This window comes from Hyla sarda, chromosome 3 (genome assembly GCF_029499605.1).
Source record: "Hyla sarda isolate aHylSar1 chromosome 3, aHylSar1.hap1, whole genome shotgun sequence".
NCBI classification, from domain to species: domain Eukaryota; kingdom Metazoa; phylum Chordata; class Amphibia; order Anura; family Hylidae; genus Hyla; species Hyla sarda.
In genome coordinates this window covers 413,069,780-413,090,506 of record NC_079191.1, presented here as the reverse complement: position 1 = coordinate 413,090,506, position 20,727 = coordinate 413,069,780, and the positions used below count along the sequence as shown (strand labels likewise).

The 20,727-nt window shown below is 45.2% G+C and overlaps 1 protein-coding gene across 11 annotated transcripts in view; it reads left to right on the top strand.

Moving 5' to 3' along the window:
• The window catches only part of KCNH1 (potassium voltage-gated channel subfamily H member 1), a 436,746-nt gene that overhangs the window by 272,417 nt on the left and 143,602 nt on the right, over positions 1-20,727 (top strand). For all 11 annotated transcript variants that reach the window (XM_056568221.1, XM_056568217.1, XM_056568220.1 and 8 more), the window contains one exon: positions 16,996-17,195. In XM_056568221.1, coding sequence (XP_056424196.1) covers positions 16,996-17,195 — 200 coding nt within the window. The remainder of the gene's footprint in view (positions 1-16,995; positions 17,196-20,727) is intronic.

Below are 20,727 nucleotides of genomic sequence, written 5' to 3'. Positions count from 1 at the left end.
CAGGATGGATAGCAGAAGTTCAGGTACACAGGCTTTGGACACACTAAACGCTTTCACTGGCACAAGGCAACAAGATCCGGCAAGGGAGTGCATGGGAGGAGATCAGATATAGCCAGGGAGCAGGAGGAAGCCAATTAAGCTAATTGGGCCAGGCACCAATCATTGGTGCACTGGCCCTTTAAGTCTCAGAGAGCTGGCGCGCGCGCGCCCTAGAGAGCGGAGCCGCGCGCGCCAGCACATGACAGCAGGGGACCGGGACGGGTAAGTGACCTGGGATGCGACTCGCGAGCGGGCGCGTCCCGCTGTGCGAATCGCATCCCCGACGGCCATGACAGTGCAGCGTTCCCGGTCAGCGGGACTGACCGGGGAGCTGCAGGGAGAAAGACGCCGTGAGCGCTCCGGGGAGGAGCGGGGACCCGGAGCGCTAGGCGTAACAAGCAGTAACAACAGTCCAGATAACAGAGTCTATATACAGCTGAAGCAGCGATTGACAGGTGGTTGGGACCTTGTAAGTTTTCTTTAGTTTAGGAGCATAGATCCGCTGGATTTAGGGGTAGGTTTAGGTCCAGTGATCTTGCGGAGATAGCGGGGAATGATAAGAACTCACAGTCTTTAGCGTAGGCTGAGGCCGCAAGGCTTAGGCCTAGTAATTGTCTTTGGAAGTTGCGGAGGTCCATCCTCATCCAATGTCAGCAACCCAAGAGAGCCATTATTGGCTGCAGCTCCCTTATATGGGCAGGGGCTGAGCGGTTTTGGATTGGTCCATACAGCTGTCACTCACCATTACATTGCATTGTGGGTGAACACCTGACACAAGAACCACCAAAGGTCCTTCAACAAACCATAGAGTTCTGAATACCGAGTCACATGACCTAAGGTCCTGCAAGGTAGGCATTTAAATATACATATTTACATTTATATTTAGATGAATATTAACTAATTGAGGGGTGACGAGGGGCTAACTAGAAAAGAGGGACCCCACCGTTCCTAGGAACTCTGACTTTGGAGACCTCTACCAAAGTACGGTATGCAATACGGTACCGGAACAACACATGGACATTTAATGTAATGTTTGATCCTTGGATGGAGTCAAGAGCCTCCCTTGAGAATCCTATAAAGTGTGGAGCTGATCACCTATTAAAGGGATACTCTGGTGGAAAACTATATCTTTTTTTCATATTAACTGGCTCTGGAAAGTTATAAAGATTTGTAGATTACTTACCAATTTTTTCCGGCGTATAAAACGACTGGGCGTATAAGATGACCCCCAACTTTTACAGTTAAAATATAGGATTTGGGATATACTCGCCGTATAAGAGTACCCCTCTAGGTACTACCCACATTAGGTTGGCAGTATAGTTCCCCCCACATTAGGTTGGCAGTATAGTTCCCCCCACATTAGGTTGGCAGTATAGTTCCCCCCCACATTAGGCGGGCAGTATAGTTCCGCTTCATTATGCTGGCATTATAGTTCCCCCACATTAGGTTTGCAGTATAGTTAATTTAAAAGTCTAATTGAAATGTTGCAGGAAAAGTTGCACAAGCCAGCAAAATGTTCCTGCAACAAATTTAGACGAAAAAAGTCTAAACAGATTGCTAAAATCCCCTCAAGGAGGCTCAGGTACATTGCTTCTTAATATGCACTGACTTCTTCATTAATTTAATTCAAGGTGTCAAAGGCAGATTTCACGTAATAATCCAGGGCAATAGTCTTTGCTGTGGCCCTGATGATGTTGCCCTTGACCAAGTCTATTGTGGAGGACAGAGACTGAGCTCAGAATGGGCCTCTTCATACAGCAGGAAATCCACAAGATCAGTGAATGTCTCTGACTGCATAAAGTCCAGTAACGTCCATTGTGGAGAACAGAGACTGAACCCTGAATCCGCCTCTTACAGAAGTTCAGGTCATTTGATCTTAAGTTTAGTATCGGTACACAGCGTCGCCCCGGCCCCAAAATAGTCACCTGTAGAAGCTCAAAATATAACTGCTTATGATGAAACATGAAGCAGCAGAATATTACATTTAAGCAACTTATACAATGCACTCCTGGTCACTGCCGGTCATTATATTCATCTTACCTGTGTTGTATTTGGGTATGTGCTGCATATAGAGACACTGAAAGCCATTGATGCTAGAACACAGCTCTGTCTACAAAATAAACATAAAATGCCATAAAATCCTGTGCTGGTTATTGCCACAAGATATCGAACCCAGGTTAAGAACCACCGGTGTAGACTATTCCTGGTGTTTACTAATTTGTTGGTTTAGACTATTCTTCAAGGGTTACTTCGCTGGAAAACATCTTATCCCCTATCCAAAGGTAAGATAAGATGTCTAATCACGGGGATCCCGCCCCTGGGGAGCTTCCGTGTTCATGACATCACACCACGCCCCCTCCATTCATGTCTATGACATAGACATGAATAAAGGGGGGCATGGCGGTTGTAGTCGCTCTATGCTTCGCATGACCGGGGAGCCGCAGCAGACATCACGTGGGTCCCCAGCAGCGGGACTCCCCCCCCCCCCCCCCTTTAATGTCCAGGTTTGTTGGCTGGCACGTTTGCCTAGTCTTATAGGTATACCATTCCACTACTGGCTTATTGCCTCCAGTCTTTATCTGTAGCCTCACAGAGTCTGATATATAACATCACTGCGTGATTTTCCCTGTGAGTAGACATACAGTAAGCCCGAAAGTAATCTCTGTGATAGATGTTACTTGTTTCTTTTCGATCAGTTGTCCCTAAGTTTAATTAGAGAAGACGGAAAGATTTCATTAAATCATTGCATTGTGAGTTGCGTTATTATGTTGTTGTTATTGCACTGTACATGATGATGAATCATTTACAAAGCCTGAATATGTATTGTGCACAGAATAAACACAACCTTGGATAGATAGCAGCACACAGATTATTACTATCCCTGACTAGGTAAAATTGGGTTGTGTAGAATGGTGTGATTCCAAATTCATCAGAGACCAGATGGCGTTATTTATCAGTAGCACTGGAATCCCAGAATGAATTGTGGCAGGTTGTATAGTAACATAGATTCTAAATGGCACATAAATAAATACGGAGCTGGAAGCTAGATCTGACTTGTGTTGGACCACAGACATGGAACTGCATCTGGGCTGAGGATATTTAATTTGTACCAATAGTATAAATCATAGTATTCAGTCTATCTGTTCAGGTTTTAGCACAGCCATGGACACGAGCAGTGTTTCCCAACCTCTAGTTGTTGCAAAGCTACAACTCCTAACATGCCCGAACAGCCTTTGGCTGTCCGGGCATGCTAGGAGTTGTAGCTTTGCAACAGATGGAGGCAAAATGGTTGGGAACATTGGAAAAGAGTCCTGAAAACAACACAGACACGTTTTTTTCCCTAATCCTGGACAAACCCTCATATTTTTCAAATACAATCTAAATGTTCCATACACATAAGAACAAAGTCCGTCAAAGCAGTCAATTCTGTGGGGATCAGCCAACTATCTATGTGAATGGCCGCCTCTTGTATGGTTGCCTCTTGCCCAATCATCTTGTTCTCAATAAGCCACTGGCATAAATGTTGTTAGGATTCGGCTAGCTGGATGTGGATCCTCTGTGTCAGCGAGGGATTGGCGTGGACCGTGTCGGTGGACCGGTTCTAGGGTTGCTACTGGTTTTCACCAGAGCCCGCCGCAAAGCGGGATGGTCTTGCTGCGGCGGTAGCAACCAGGTCGTATCCACCGGCAACGGCTCAACCTCGCTGAATGCTGAGAAGGCGTGTGACAGAAGGACTAGGCAGAGGCAAGGTCAGACGTAGCAGAAAGTCGGGGCAGGCGGCAAGGTTCGTAGTCAATGAGGATAGCAGGAGATCTGGAACACAGGCTTTGGACAACACTAAACGCTTTCACTGGCACAAGGCAACAAGATCCGGCAAGGAAGTGCAGGGGAAGTGAGGTTATATGGACAGGGAGCAGGTGGAAGCTAATTAGGCTGATTGGACCAGGCACCAATCACTGGTGCACTGGCCCTTTAAATCTTAGAGAGCTGGCGCGCGCGCGCCCTAGAGAGCAGAGCCGCGCGCCAGAACATGACAGCCGGGGACCGGGACGGGTAAGTGACTTGGGATGCGATTCGCGAGCGGGCGCGTCCCGCTATGCGAATCGCATCCCCGCCGGCAATGTCAGTGCAGCGCTCCCGGTCAGCGGGTCTGACCGGGGAGCTGCAGAGAGAGAGACGCCGCGAGCGCTCCGGGGAGGAGCAGGGACCCGGAGCGCTCGGCGTAACAAATGTCTTGTAGCAGCCTATTCCCCTCTTTCCATTGAGAACACAGGCTCGGCTGAATACAGCGTTCATGTGTATACAAGAGCCAGGAGGTGTGGCTGTCGGTGAACAAGAGTTTGGCCGATAGCTATTAAAGGTCCATGGCTGTCATTACTCAAACCTGGTGAAATAATCCACCTTGTGTATTGTAATGGCTGGCAACTCCTAAATTTCGGAAACTCAGAATTTCCCATGTATATTGATATGGAAAATCAGTTTTCTTGTTCTACGAGCAGATCGCTCTCATGATATTCCTTAAAGCATTAAACCCAAGGACACAGTGTAGACCCAGCAAACTAGACTTTGGGGTAAGTGTCGGCTGCCTCGACCAACCAGTAGGATGGAAAACCTTGTGACGTTGACTCTTTTTCAGTCAAAAACACCAGGATCTTCTTGGTTATGCTGTTCTAAGTAAAGCATCTAGGACAAAGCAGAGAAGGGTCAAATCCTTATCTAAACTCTCATAACCCCCCCCCCCTCTCTTTCTTCACCAATCTTTACTTCTCATTGAACTCCATCCCTATGACATGTGCATTTCTCTATACGGGCCTGGTTGGTTGTCCACCCTACCATATAGCAACAGTAGGTTTTGTGTTTTCTTGTTCTTCTCTCAGCTTCATCCCCAACTCTCTAAAGTTGGTCATTTCTTTATACATGAAACCAATTGGTTACAGTTGTCACCTATGAGACAGACATCATAAACGACATCATAAACTACATCATAGACGACAGCATTATCAGCAAATAGTACAAACATTGACAGAGCATAAAGCTAAGTTCTGCCTGGAGGCTTCATTGCAGATTTCATCACATTTGCCAGAATAAAATAGCACATAACACAGAATGCAAACTATGATGCAACCTGAAGGACCCCATTATAAGTCAGAGATAGCACCATTGGTGTCTGTCATTTGATTTATCCGTGGTCATTTTGTTTTTCTGTTCCAATAAAAGAACAGAAGACTGGACAACTTTAATGTAAACTCAGCCTTTTTTTATTTTTTTTACTTTTCCCCCTTTCCTAAGCTGCCAACTATTCTTCCTGCCTATCTACTGTTGTACCAGGGAGTTAGCAGGTTGGCTGAAGGTCTTATTTTCAAGCTCTTGGTGCCCAGCCATTTACCCTCTGCCTCTACACAAGACACACTTGTTGTATTACAAACACTTTCTTTGTTTCTTTCACTTTCTTTCATTGATGTAAACAGGATAGCATATTGTTTCAGGCTTATAAACGTTTCACATACTATTAAGTGAAACATATATAAGAACAGCATAGAAACTGAAAAAAAACAAAAAGAAACATTAATATAACAATATAGTGATATACAGGGCTCAAGTCCTGCAGGAACGCGTGGGAACTGAGTTCCTGCACTTTTCCCACAGCAGGAACGCCGTTCCCATTAGCAGGAGTCCTGCAGGACCAGCCCTTGAGTGGAAATCTTGGGTGAGTTCCCTCACTGTTTTTCCCAGGACCTGACCCCTCGTGACATTAAACGAATCCTCACTTATGTGAGTAACAGCAAGAGTAGACCTGGGACATACCTACATATGTGGTGGACTTGTCCATTGGTCCAAAACTACTGGCCGCTTGGGAATACCATTCGCATACTAAATTCATTAAAGGGGTACTTTTTTTTTTTTTTTTTTTTATCAACTGGTGCCAGAAAGTTAAACAGATTTGTAAATTACTTCTATTAAAAAAAAATCTTAACCCTTCCAGTACTTATTAGCTGCTGAATACTACAGAGGAAATATTTTCTTTTTGGAACACAGAGCTCTCTGTTGACATCACGAGCACAGTGCTCTCTGCTGACATCTCTGTCCATTTTAGGAACTGTCCAGAGCAGCTTATGTTTTCTATGGGGATTTTCTCCTACTCTGGACAGTTCTTAAAATGGACAGAGATGTCAGCAGAGAGCACTGTGGTCATGATGTCAGCAGAGAGCTCTGTGTTTTAAAAAGAAAATAATTTCCTCTGTAGTATTCAGCAGCTAATAAGTACTGGAAGGGTTAAGATTTTTTTAATAGAAGTAATTTACAAATCTGTTTAACTTTCTGGCACCAGTTGATAAAAAAAAAAAAAAAAAAAAAACACGTTTTCCACCGGAGTACCCCTTTAACGACCACGGATGTAAATGTACGTCCTGGTTTGGCGGGACTTCCTGCACCAGGACGTACATTTAGGTCCTGTGTATGACCGCAAGCATCGGAAGGGTGCTCGCGCCATACACGGCAGGTTCCGGCTGCTAGCAGCAGCCAGGGACCCGCCCGTAATGGCCGACATCCGCGATCGCGCGGATGTCCGCCATTAACCCCTCCGATGCCGTGATCAATACAGATCACGGCATCTGCGACATTGCGGCACTTTGATTGGATGATCGGATCGCCCGCAGCGCTGCCACGGTGATCCAATCATCCAACATGACAGCCGGAGGTCCCCTTACCTAGCTCCGGCCGTCTCCCGGGGTCTTCTGCTCTGGTCTGCGATCGAGCAGACCAGAGCAGAAGATGACCGATAATACTGATCAGTGCTGTGTCCTATGCATAGCACTGCACAGTATTAGCAATCAAATGATTGATATAGATAGTCCCCTATGGGGACATAAAAAGTGTAAAAGAAAAGTTGAAAAATGTAAAATAAAAAGTTTAAAAAAAAGTGAAAAATCGCCACCCCCAATAAAAATGAAAATTGTCAGTTTTTCCCATTTTACCCCCAAAAAGCGTAACATTTTTTTAAATAAACATATTTGGTATCACTGCGTGCGTAAATGTCCAAACTATCAAAATATAATGTTAATGATCCCGTACGATGAATGGCGTAAACATAAAAAATGAAAAAAGTCCACAAATGCTGCTTTTTTATCACTTTTTATTAAACAAAATTTTTATAAAAAATGATCTAAAAGTTTTATATATGCAAATGTCGTATTTAAAAAAAAAGTACAGATGACGGCGCAAAAAATGAGCCCTTATACTGCCCTATATACAGAAAAATGAAAAAGTTATAGGTGGTCAAAATAGGGCAATTTTAGATTACTGATTTTGTACAAAAAGTTTTAGATTTTTTTTAAGCGGTACAAAAATATAAATGTATCTAGCCATGAGTATAATTTTAATCGTATTGACCCACAGAATAAAGAACACATGTCATTTTTACCGTAAAGTGTACAGTGTGAAAACAAAACCCTCCAAAATGTGCAAAATTTTGGTTTTCAATTAAATTTCCTCCCTAAAAATTTTTGATTTGGGGTTCGCCGTACATTTTATGGTAAAATGAGAGGTTTCTTTACAAAGTACAATTGGTCACGCAAAAATAAGCCCTTATATGGGTCTGTACATGGAAATATAAAGGAGTTATGGATTTTAGAAGGCGAGGAGGAAAAAACAAAAACGCAAAAATAAAATTGGCCTGGTCCTTGAGGTGAAAATGGGCTTGGTCATTAAGGGGTTAACATCTGGGCACCCTGGATAACATACAAGAAATTCTAAACTACTCGCAATCTTCACAATCTTCGCAAAAGAACAAGAGGCGCTTCCTTGTGTGATATCCTCCAAAAGCTAATAGCAAATCGAAAAGGTGAGCCAAGAACTGACTCACCTTGGGTGGTTGTACTAATGCCGGCACAACACATACAAGGGCATGAATGCAAGGCTGCAGATGCCTCCTCCGACACGCTGTACCACCAAGGAGGACAATCGTACCACCAAGGAGGACAATCGTACCACCAAGGAGGATAATGGAGTGCTGCCCATGACTTTTTGAATAATAGTATTTATTTAAAAAGGATAATAAAAACGTACAATGCGTTTCGAAGCCGGTACGGCTTCGAAATGCGTTGTACATTTTTATTATCCTTTTTAAATAAATACTTTTATTCAAGAAGTCAGGGCAATGCTCCATTATCCTCCTTGGTGGTACGATTGTGGATTTCAATCTTGACATAGGACCTTCCCCCTCAAATAATTAGACTAACTAGAATAACCGTATCCTAATTCGAGACATACATTATACCAGCTGGCCCCAAACCTCACCCCCTCACCCAGAATGCAGCCAGTCAGGCTTGGTCCACGACTATGTCAACACTTTCTTTATTCTAATTTCTAATCGACCACATGTGTCTGTGTAGAAAAACCTTGTTGTCTATTTGATATATTGAGAAACCAACAATATCATTTTCCATGCACTGCCTCATCTTCCTGGCGTACATTGAATCTGAGTCCCGGGCAGAGGTCCAGCTGTCGGACCTGGTCTGGAGGTTGTTCCAGTTACTTTATTTTATGATAACATTTTAATTGCTCCATAATGGCCCCAAACCCTGTAAAATTCTGGCTGATATCCCAAGTCATTTTCTCTAACAATCTGACAAATAATATGCAAGTGGCACTCTGGACCTTACAAAATACCTAATATAGTTGGCATTATATGATTTTTTTACATGTGTATTTTTTTATGTAAACCTTGCCAATAGCAGTGTCTGGTGCCCTAAATTCAGAGTTCAGGCAGTCTGTAGGCCCCATTTATAATTTGTTCAAACTTTCCCACTAAATATTTTCCACTACGATCAATGCTATGGATTGGAAGCATAGTTATAGGGTGTGGTGCAAGAGTAGCCGTTGCACCCAGGCCTTAGTATCTAAAGGATGAAGAAGATCCCGGCACACTGTAGGTTGCTTTTACTCTTTTATTGAAACTTTCAGCTAAGCGTTACTGCAAACGCGTTACGGCTCCACCTGAGCTTTTCTCATCAGCTGTTGAGAAAGGCTCAGGTGGAGCCGTAACGCGTGTGCAGTAACGCTTAGCTGAAAGCTTCAATAAAAGAGTACAAGCAACCTACCGTGTGCCGGGATCTTCTTCATCCGTTACATTGATTTCTACGTGTACCGGGATCTAGCCATAGTTCCGACCGTTCATTTACGAATTCATTCGTTTCTAAAGAGATCAAAGGGCCCTCTGCACAAAACAATACACCACTATTTTAAATGGTACATTGCAGGAAAGGTCCGGTTAAAGATTTAACATTGTATTGTGTCAAGCATTGCATTGTAGGACCAGTCTTAGCTCATGGACAAGAGTGGACCGGTTTCCTGGGAAAATAAGTAGGCATTTGTTTCTACTGATACAACCATATGAGTACTAAATTGTATTTGCTAAACCCGGGACTTGTCCCCAAGTTTGGTTACTAAATGTTTTCTTTTGGGTCTGCCCAGCATCATCAAGAACATTGTACCAGAAGCTGTCACTTTGGAGGTCCTAGATTAGAACAACTCTTATTGTCACTTTTTAAAACTCCAAATCAGTCCTCTGTATAATTAAGTAAATGTCCTTAAATTGCAAGGATGGTACTAAAACTCATGTCATATCCAATCTCTAAAAACGTTGAGGACCAAAATTGGGATATCAATTGTTACGCCGAGCGCTCCGGGTCCCCGCTCCTCCCCGGAGCGCTCGCTTCACTCCCTCCGCTGCAGCGCTCCGGTCACGTCCTCTGACCCGGGGCGCTGCGATCCCGCTGCCAGCCGGGATGCGATTCGCGATGCGGGTAGCGCCCGCTCGCGATGCGCACCCCGGCTCCCCTACCTGACTCGCTCCCCGTCTGTTCTGTCCCGGCGCGCGCGGCCCCGCTCCCTAGGGCGCGCGCGCGCCGGGTCTCTGCGATTTAAAGGGCCACTGCGCCGCTGATTGGCGCAGTGGTTCCAATTAGGGTTTTCACCTGTGCACTTCCCTATATTACCTCACTTCCCTTGCACTCCCTTGCCGGATCTTGTTGCCTTAGTGCCAGTGAAAGCGTTCCTTGTGTGTTCCTTGCCTGTGTTTCCAGACCTTCTGCCGTTGCCCCTGACTACGATCCTTGCTGCCTGCCCCGACCTTCTGCTACGTCCGACCTTGCTTCTGCCTACTCCCTTGTACCGCGCCTATCTTCAGCAGCCAGAGAGGTGAGCCGTTGCTAGTGGATACGACCTGGTCACTACCGCCGCAGCAAGACCATCCCGCTTTGCGGCGGGCTCTGGTGAAAACCAGTAGTGGCTTAGAACCGGTCCACTAGCACGGTCCACGCCAATCCCTCTCTGGCACAGAGGGTCCACTACCTGCCAGCCGGCATCGTGACAGTAGATCCGGCCATGGATCCCGCTGAAGTTCCTCTGCCAGTTGTCGCTGACCTCACCACGGTGGTCGCCCAGCAGTCACAACAGATAGCGCAACAAGGCCAACAGCTGTCTCAACTGACCGTTATGCTACAACAGTTGCTACCACAGCTTCAGCAGTCATCTCCTCCGCCAGCTCCTGCACCTCCTCCGCAGCGAGTGGCCGCTCCTGGGATACGCTTATCCTTGCCGGATAAATTTGATGGGGACTCTAAGTTTTGCCGTGGCTTTCTTTCCCAATGTTCCCTGCATCTGGAGATGATGTCGGACCTGTTTCCCACTGAAAGGTCTAAGGTGGCTTTCGTAGTCAGTCTTCTGTCCGGAAAAGCCCTGTCATGGGCCACACCGCTCTGGGACCGCAATGACCCCGTCACTGCCTCTGTACACTCCTTCTTCTCGGAAATCCGAAGTGTCTTTGAGGAACCTGCCCGAGCCTCTTCTGCTGAGACTGCCCTGTTGAACCTGGTCCAGGGTAATTCTTCCGTTGGCGAGTATGCCGTACAATTCCGTACACTTGCTTCAGAATTGTCCTGGAATAATGAGGCCCTCTGCGCGACCTTCAAAAAAGGCCTATCCAACAACATTAAAGATGTTCTGGCCGCACGAGAAATTCCTGCTAATCTACATGAACTTATTCACCTAGCCACTCGCATTGACATGCGTTTTTCTGAAAGGCGTCAGGAACTCCGCCAAGATATGGACTCTGTTCGCACGAGGCGTTTCGTCTCCTCGGCTCCTCTCTCCTCTGGTCCCCTGCAATCTGTTCCTGTGCCTCCCGCCGTGGAGGCTATGCAGGTCGACCGGTCTCGCCTGACACCTCAAGAGAGGACACGACGCCGTATGGAGAACCTCTGCCTGTACTGTGCTAGTACCGAACACTTCCTGAGGGATTGTCCTATCCGTCCTCCCCGCCTGGAAAGACGTACGCTGACTCCGCACAAAGGTGAGACAGTCCTTGATGTCTACTCTGCTTCTCCACGTCTTACTGTGCCTGTGCGGATGTCTGCCTCTGCCTTCTCCTTCTCTACAGTGGCCTTCTTGGACTCTGGATCTGCAGGAAATTTTATTTTGGCCTCTCTCGTCAACAAGTTCAACATCCCGGTGACCAGTCTCGCCAGACCCCTCTACATCAATTGTGTAAATAATGAAAGATTGGACTGTACCATACGTTTCCGCACGGAGCCCCTTCTTATGAGCATCGGATCTCATCATGAGAGGATTGAACTTTTGGTCCTCCCCAATTGCACCTCGGAGATTCTCCTTGGACTTCCCTGGCTTCAACTTCATTCCCCAACCCTGGATTGGTCCACTGGGGAGATCAAGAGTTGGGGGTCCTCTTGTTCCAAGAACTGTCTAAAACCGGTTCCCAGTAACCCTTGCCGTAACTCTGTGGTTCCTCCAGTAACCGGTCTCCCTAAGGCCTATATGGACTTCGCGGATGTTTTCTGCAAAAAACAAGCTGAGACTCTACCTCCTCACAGGCCTTATGATTGCCCTATCGACCTCCTCCCGGGTACTACTCCACCCCGGGGCAGAATTTATCCCCTCTCTGCCCCAGAGACTCTTGCCATGTCCGAATACGTCCAGGAGAATCTAAAAAAGGGCTTTATCCGTAAATCCTCCTCTCCTGCCGGAGCCGGATTTTTCTTTGTGTCCAAAAAAGATGGCTCCCTACGTCCTTGCATTGACTACCGCGGTCTTAATAAAATCACGGTTAAGAACCGCTACCCCTTACCCCTCATCTCTGAACTCTTTGATCGCCTCCAAGGTGCCCACATCTTCACTAAATTGGACTTAAGAGGCGCCTATAACCTCATCCGCATCAGAGAGGGGGACGAGTGGAAAACGGCATTTAACACCAGAGATGGACACTTTGAGTATCTGGTCATGCCCTTTGGACTGTGCAATGCCCCTGCCGTCTTCCAAGACTTTGTCAATGAAATTTTTCGTGATCTGTTATACTCCTGTGTTGTTGTATATCTGGACGATATCCTAATTTTTTCTGCCAATCTAGAAGAACACCGCCAGCATGTCCGTATGGTTCTTCAGAGACTTCGTGACAACCAACTCTATGCCAAAATTGAGAAATGTCTGTTTGAATGCCAATCTCTTCCTTTTCTAGGATATTTGGTCTCTGGCCAGGGACTACAGATGGATCCAGACAAACTCTCTGCCGTCTTAGATTGGCCACGCCCCTCCGGACTCCGTGCTATCCAACGCTTTTTGGGGTTCGCCAATTATTACAGGCAATTTATTCCACATTTTTCTACCATTGTGGCTCCTATCGTGGCTTTAACCAAAAAAAATGCTGATCCCAAGTCCTGGCCTCCTCAAGCAGAAGACTCCTTTAAACGACTCAAGTCTGCCTTTTCTTCGGCTCCCGTGCTCTCCAGACCTGACCCTTCCAAACCCTTCCTATTGGAGGTTGATGCCTCCTCAGTGGGAGCTGGAGCTGTTCTTCTACAAAAAAATTCTTCCGGGCATGCTGTCACTTGTGGTTTTTTCTCTAGGACCTTCTCTCCAGCGGAGAGGAACTACTCCATCGGGGATCGAGAGCTTCTAGCCATTAAATTAGCACTTGAGGAATGGAGGCATCTGCTGGAGGGATCAAGATTTCCTGTTATTATCTACACCGACCACAAGAACCTCTCCTACCTCCAGTCTGCCCAACGGCTGAATCCTCGCCAGGCCCGGTGGTCTCTGTTCTTTGCCCGATTTTATTTTGAGATTCACTTTCGTCCTGCCGATAAGAACATTAGGGCCGATGCTCTCTCTCGTTCCTCGGATGCCTCAGAAGTTGATCTCCCTCCGCAACACATCATTCCACCTGACTGCCTGATCTCCACTTCTCCTGCCTCCATCAGGCAGACTCCTCCAGGAAAGACCTTTGTTTCTCCACGCCAACGCCTCGGAATCCTCAAATGGGGTCACTCCTCCCATCTCGCAGGTCATGCGGGCATCAAGAAATCTGTGCAACTCATCTCCCGCTTCTATTGGTGGCCGACTCTGGAGACGGATGTTGGGGACTTTGTGCGAGCCTGCACTATCTGTGCCCGGGATAAGACTCCTCGCCAGAAGCCCGCTGGTTTTCTTCATCCTCTGCCTGTCCCCGAACAGCCTTGGTCTCTGATTGGTATGGATTTTATTACTGATTTACCCCCTTCCCGTGGCAACACCGTTATTTGGGTGGTCGTTGATCGATTCTCCAAAATGGCACATTTCATCCCTCTTCCTGGTCTTCCTTCTGCGCCTCAGTTGGCTAAACAATTTTTTGTACACATTTTTCGTCTTCACGGGTTGCCTACGCAGATTGTCTCGGATAGAGGGGTCCAATTCGTGTCTAAATTCTGGAGGGCTCTCTGTAAACAACTCAAGATTAAATTAAATTTTTCCTCTGCATATCATCCCCAGTCCAATGGACAAGTAGAAAGAATTAACCAGATCCTGGGTGATTATTTGCGACATTTTGTTTCCTCCCGCCAGGATGACTGGGCAGATCTCCTTCCATGGGCCGAATTCTCGTATAACTTCAGGGTCTCTGAATCTTCCTCCAAATCCCCATTTTTCGTGGTGTACGGCCGTCACCCTCTTCCCCCCCTCCCTACCCCCTTGCCCTCTGGTCTGCCCGCTGTGGATGAAATTTCTCGTGACCTTTCCATTATATGGAGAGAGACCCAAAATTCTCTCTTACAGGCTTCTTCACGCATGAAGAGGTTCGCGGATAAGAAAAGAAGAGCTCCCCCCGTTTTTTCCCCTGGAGACAAGGTATGGCTCTCCGCTAAATATGTCCGCTTCCGTGTCCCTAGCTACAAGTTGGGACCACGCTATCTTGGTCCTTTCAAAATTTTGTGTCAAATTAATCCTGTCTCTTATAAACTTCTTCTTCCTCCTTCTCTTCGTATCCCTAATGCCTTTCACGTCTCTCTTCTCAAACCACTCATCCTCAACCGTTTTTCTCCCAAATCTGTTCCTCCCACTCCTGTTTCCGGCTCCTCGGACGTCTTCTCGGTCAAGGAAATTTTGGCTGCCAAAAAGGTCAGAGGGAAAAATTTTTTTTTAGTAGACTGGGAGGGTTGTGGTCCTGAAGAGAGATCCTGGGAACCTGAGGACAACATCCTTGACAAAAGTCTGCTCCTCAGGTTCTCAGGCTCCAAGAAGAGGGGGAGACCCAAGGGGGGGGGTACTGTTACGCCGAGCGCTCCGGGTCCCCGCTCCTCCCCGGAGCGCTCGCTTCACTCCCTCCGCTGCAGCGCTCCGGTCACGTCCTCTGACCCGGGGCGCTGCGATCCCGCTGCCAGCCGGGATGCGATTCGCGATGCGGGTAGCGCCCGCTCGCGATGCGCACCCCGGCTCCCCTACCTGACTCGCTCCCCGTCTGTTCTGTCCCGGCGCGCGCGGCCCCGCTCCCTAGGGCGCGCGCGCGCCGGGTCTCTGCGATTTAAAGGGCCACTGCGCCGCTGATTGGCGCAGTGGTTCCAATTAGGGTTTTCACCTGTGCACTTCCCTATATTACCTCACTTCCCTTGCACTCCCTTGCCGGATCTTGTTGCCTTAGTGCCAGTGAAAGCGTTCCTTGTGTGTTCCTTGCCTGTGTTTCCAGACCTTCTGCCGTTGCCCCTGACTACGATCCTTGCTGCCTGCCCCGACCTTCTGCTACGTCCGACCTTGCTTCTGCCTACTCCCTTGTACCGCGCCTATCTTCAGCAGCCAGAGAGGTGAGCCGTTGCTAGTGGATACGACCTGGTCACTACCGCCGCAGCAAGACCATCCCGCTTTGCGGCGGGCTCTGGTGAAAACCAGTAGTGGCTTAGAACCGGTCCACTAGCACGGTCCACGCCAATCCCTCTCTGGCACAGAGGGTCCACTACCTGCCAGCCGGCATCGTGACATCAATCGTGGGCCTCTGAAAGTAGGTGGAGTTTATTTCACAAAGCACTTGTTTCATATGCCTTCTTGTTGTTAGCAGCCAATTTTTGGGGACAATACAAGGGGCTTCATATAGGAGATGCCTCCTCGTAAGACAAACTACTATTCTAAAGGTGACCCATGATGGTCAGTTTCTGGGAGGTTTCACAATCTGAAGTAACATTGTCTAAAACTGATCAACCTTTTAGAGTTGTCTTGTGTGTTCACTTTGGACAATTGTGGCTTCTTAGAAGGGCCCCTTCACAGTAAGTAGATCGCATGTAGAGATAAGCAAACCTTACCCAAATTGGGTTTCAGAGGGATTCACTGGAATTGAATCAGCCATCATATTCAATTTGGATGGCCTATTCAGATTTATAAAGAAGCAGGGACTTCTGTCAAAAGACAGGAGTTCCTGCTCTTTTAGGTACTGAGCAGGTGTTTAAACAGACATGCATATAGCATAGCTGCTAACTCTCTGCTTCTATACACATTTGCTGGGCCAGCTGCAGCGCATGCAGCAGCAACCGTTTACTGTTCAAGAGCAGGGACTACTTTCTTAGACAGGAGTAATGCTCCTGCACATTGTTTCCATGTTCTCTTTGCTGTTGATGAAGGGTGCCCTGCCATGAAAATAACATACAGTCACTGCACCTATAAGTACTAAGCAGTAAGGCTTACACTGCTCAACATTAAGCAGCCTGACACATTTGCTGAGCTGGACACTCTGAGCATGGCCAGTAAACTGAACTGAGCAGTGAGGCATATGATGTTTGCCCCCCCCCCTACTTAGTGTACAGGAGCAGGGACTCCTGTCTTTAATAGATGTCCCTGCTCCTTCCTCAAATTTGCCGTAACAAATCCCAGAAAATGTTAAAACAGATTTTTTGTGCAATTCAGGGCAAAATTGGTTCAGGCCAAACGAATTCACTTATCTGTAATCGCATATTTTGATGAGAGATCCAGTGTTCAGCTTTGATCTAAGGGGAAATCAGGCAGTAAGTGTTCAGTTTCCTTACAGCGCCACCACAGTTGGATACTAAGCATTACATAGTGCCCATTCAAATGAATCGTCTTGTCTATTACACAACAAGACAAGTCCTTCAGAGCCAGAAATTGTAATTTCTTAGCCCTCTTCATTCTGGCCAAATTATGACCATCCAGAATAGAGAACCCCTTTCCTCTTTACAAATTTAAAAGAGAGGATAGGTTTCTAAACTACACCACTCCACGGTATTTATCATGTCCCTTACAGAACTTTCTTTAAGATATTGTTCCATTCCCACTTATTTCTCCCCTTGAACTTGAGTAAAATGATTTGATAGAAGTAGAATGTAATTTTCGGAATAACTCATAAAGCCTTTTCTATTTCTTAAGTTCATTAGCATATAAAAATTGAAGTAGAATTTCATTATACGACAAAAATGGTTATGCTGGGAGTTTGTGGTTCTAATCTTAGCAATGTTCTTTTTATTTCTAGTCATTTTACATGTTTCCATTGATAACACTGCTGTATGATGGCAGGGATAGCTGGTGAACTGGCGTTTTTTTTATTTTTATTTCTGACTTTGTTTATATACAAAACTGAAGCCCCTAGCCGATTACTGCATAAAAATAACAACAATGTTCCTCTCTTCTTTTCAGCGCTTCTATATGCAACCATTTTTGGTAACGTAACAACAATCTTCCAACAAATGTACGCCAACACAAACCGATACCACGAGATGCTGAACAGTGTGAGAGACTTTCTTAAACTTTACCAAGTGCCCAAGGGTCTGAGCGAACGAGTCATGGATTATATTGTGTCCACCTGGTCTATGTCCCGAGGTATCGATACTGAAAAGGTAAGAATAAAAGGGTTTTCGACTATGATAAAACTGTAAAGACAAAAAAAAAATGTAATTATATTTATTTTTTTATTTTTGGGTGTATCGGCCAATAGATGTCATGCAACTTTATGGTACATCAAGTATACTTCTTTCCAATACAACAACCGAAAATTAATCAGCACATCCAACACAATTATTAAAGGTATTATAAATATACAGGTTCACACTGCTGGGGCTGTAAATTCTCCAGTAGCATACATACATTTTTGTGGCCCTCATAGAGCCCCATTGAGAACAAGAGAGCCTGGTAGTTTGGTTGGTTACCCTATATGCCCATTCTATGAACTTTGGGGCAGTTCCTCTGTAGGTTTAAAGCGTACATGTCAAAGTGCAAAAAAAAGAAAAAAGTATAATTTTTATGTGTCTCGGACCTGTATATGCAGAGATATAAGCATTTATCTGCTGGTGAGTTACTTTTTCATTGTGCAGGCTGGAGGGGGCGTGTCAGTCTGTCTCCCTCACAGGAGCAAGCCTGGGCAGTCAGCCAATCAGTACTCTCTACTCTGTAACCCTTTCCTCTCTGGTTTTATGCTGTGTCATGTGTCAGAGGAAGATACTTGGAGCTTGCCTGCAGTAATCAGAAGACATTATGGTGAATTCATCACAGGATAAAATGTATAAATATAAGAATAGATCTTTATAAAATTAGTGCAAGGATTTTATAGATAAAAGTACAGCATTTTTATGAATACATGTTCTATCTGTTTTATCTTCTCCTAGTAAAGTTGGATGCTAATCAGCATAGCTGTCACTATGTGTGTCATTCATCTTTCACAGACTCCTGAATGTCTGATCAACTTCTTTGTCATTCAGTAGTCCGAGAAAGCTTTGACTATTTCAGCATGCTGGGAGTTGTAGTTAAGTAACAACTGAAGCTGCAATGTTTGTAAATAACTGTGTTAGAGCAGTGTTGCCTCCAGCTGTTTTAAAACTACAGCTCCCAGCATGTCCACACATCCTTTATCTGTAGTTTTGCATACACAAGAGAAATCTCCTATACTGGATATCGGTATGCTTTACGGCCAGTATCCAGTATGCTGTTAAATCTAGACTAGTCTGTCTGGCTAAAAGACAGACGACCCCTAGTGGCGGCTATTTTGAGCTTGAATTTCAGGTGAAAATAAAAAAAAATTTAACAGGTGTATATTGTGAAATGTCATATTATAATGAGTCCTGCAATATATGAAAAGTTTTTAACAATGACAGTGCCTCTCTAAGGATTTTGCTGGCTCCTTCTGAAAAAAAAAGGGGATAGGGCCAATGAGACCTGGGCCCCCTCTCTCCAAGTTCCCCAATAGCAGTCACATCGGCCTCCACAGTTTTATGTATCCTATTCCTTCTCCCCTGCTCACTGAATAAAAGGGAAAATGTATATATTGTTGGGGATAAGGTGGTGGCTGGCCATTTGAATAGCTACTTTGATTTTGCATTTTTTTACAAAGTGGCTTTCAAAGTCATAGTAGAACAGGCCAGTTAACTTGACCTTTCTTTAGTAATAAAACAGCTTTTTAGACCCAAAATATCATGCCTTTACCAAGGACAAATCATGCCAAACTAATCTCATTAATTTATTTTACTATATCACAAAAGTTGTGAATGTTGGTGGTGCTATGGATATCGCCGGGCTGGACTTCAGCAAAGCCTTTTGTTATGAAGGCAAAGCCACCCTAAATAGTGTCTCTACAACTTGGAGTCCATATGCTATCTAAAGTGCAGGGGCATCATGGTCAAAACAATACACAGGACTGTACAAGGTTGGGAACACAGGTAACAAGTCAGGATACAAAAGGTAACAAGCTAACAAAGACAGGGAAACAGGATACTAAATAACGGCAGGAATGCAAAGTAGTTACCACAGATATCAGAGTAACATAGCAGGTGTATATCCCAAAAACCAGAGCAAGATTAAATGCCAGATAACGAGCAATGCAGGGAATGAACAGGTAAACTGAAGTCAGACACTATATAGAACAATATAGGCAAATACTGGATAACAAGAACAGATACAAAAACGCACAAAACACCAACAGATCTGAACACTGACCAAACTGACTCCTAGATTAGAGATATAGCGAAGCTTAAGAACGTAACTAACTATAGGAGGAACATGATTAACTTAAAAACCAAACACCAAACGTGGAGGAATACAAAATACAAAACTGGTCTGAACACGGGTCAAGATTGGTGTGAACACAAGCCAAGATACAAGGAACAAGTCACTAATACAGATACAAAACTAGACAGGATAAAACCAACCAGCAAAGACAAACAACTTGTGAAACAGAACAACGTAAAAGCTAAACAGGACCGAACTAATAAGCCATGGCCATAAGTACACGTGTGCACAAGAGTGCAAGGTAAAAGTCAAAGTGAAGTAAAATCAGCAGCGCTACTGAAAGGCTCAGGAGGCCTGAAATAACCCCTCCTAGCTGCCGATTGGTCCACGAATTTAACTCTTACCTGACCAGGGAGCAAAATACACTGGTCAGGTGCGCTCATTATGGACTAGATTCATTCCTCAATTTGGATTTGCAGTTGGCTGAAGGATAGATAACAGAGGGTGGTTGTTAGTGGTCTGTTGTAATATGCATTGTAAATGACATAGGAGAAGGTTTATTAGGTAATTTTTGCCTGTTTGGAAGTGTGCAATAGGGTTGATATTCGAAAATATGTTTATATTTATCTATCTATCTCATACCTATCTATCTCATATCTATCTATCTATCTCATATCTATATCTATCTATCTATTTATATAATCAGTAGTTATGAGTTAGTGAAGACTTCAGAAGAGAAGGATTTAATGTTAATGGATTAATTTCTGTGGCCTTGCAATAGGGAAAGCAGGTCAATGCTTGGCCCCATAGCTAGATGTATTACCAGTAGGAAAACAGAGATTGTGACCCCACTGTATAGAGCTCTAGTGAGAGCATATCTAGAAATACTTGGGTCCTTGGGTCAGCTCTGAAGACCGCACCTAGAAAAAGATAAAGTGATAAAATAGAATGTGTCATCACTGTGTGCTCGGTGAGGGATCCTGATGTCAAACCTTCATCCATCTATAGAACAAAGAGAATTAAGCTGCAATACCAAGTATGGATGACCTACTGTCACTGGATAGACATTGAGATTTTTTTTCCCGCTGATTGTTAGTGGTTCTAAAGGTGGGATGCCCAGTGATCCACCATTGATGGTTTTCAAAGTATAAAGACCGACCATCAATGTTTATTCGTTGAAAAGCCGATAAAAATATTTTTTTTGTCTTGAAGGAGGCAGTTCTAGCAACCCATGTCCCACAATGTGTATGGCTCCAGTCTACTCCTGCCCAGTCATAGAACACCACGCTCATTCTAAGGCTGCATTCACACCACCTTTTTGCAATACAGTTCCCGTATCAGGTTCTTGATGAAAAACGGATTCCTCTTTACAACTTTACTAAACAGTATCAAAACGTGTGTACAAATTTGAATCCATATATGGTTAAAAAC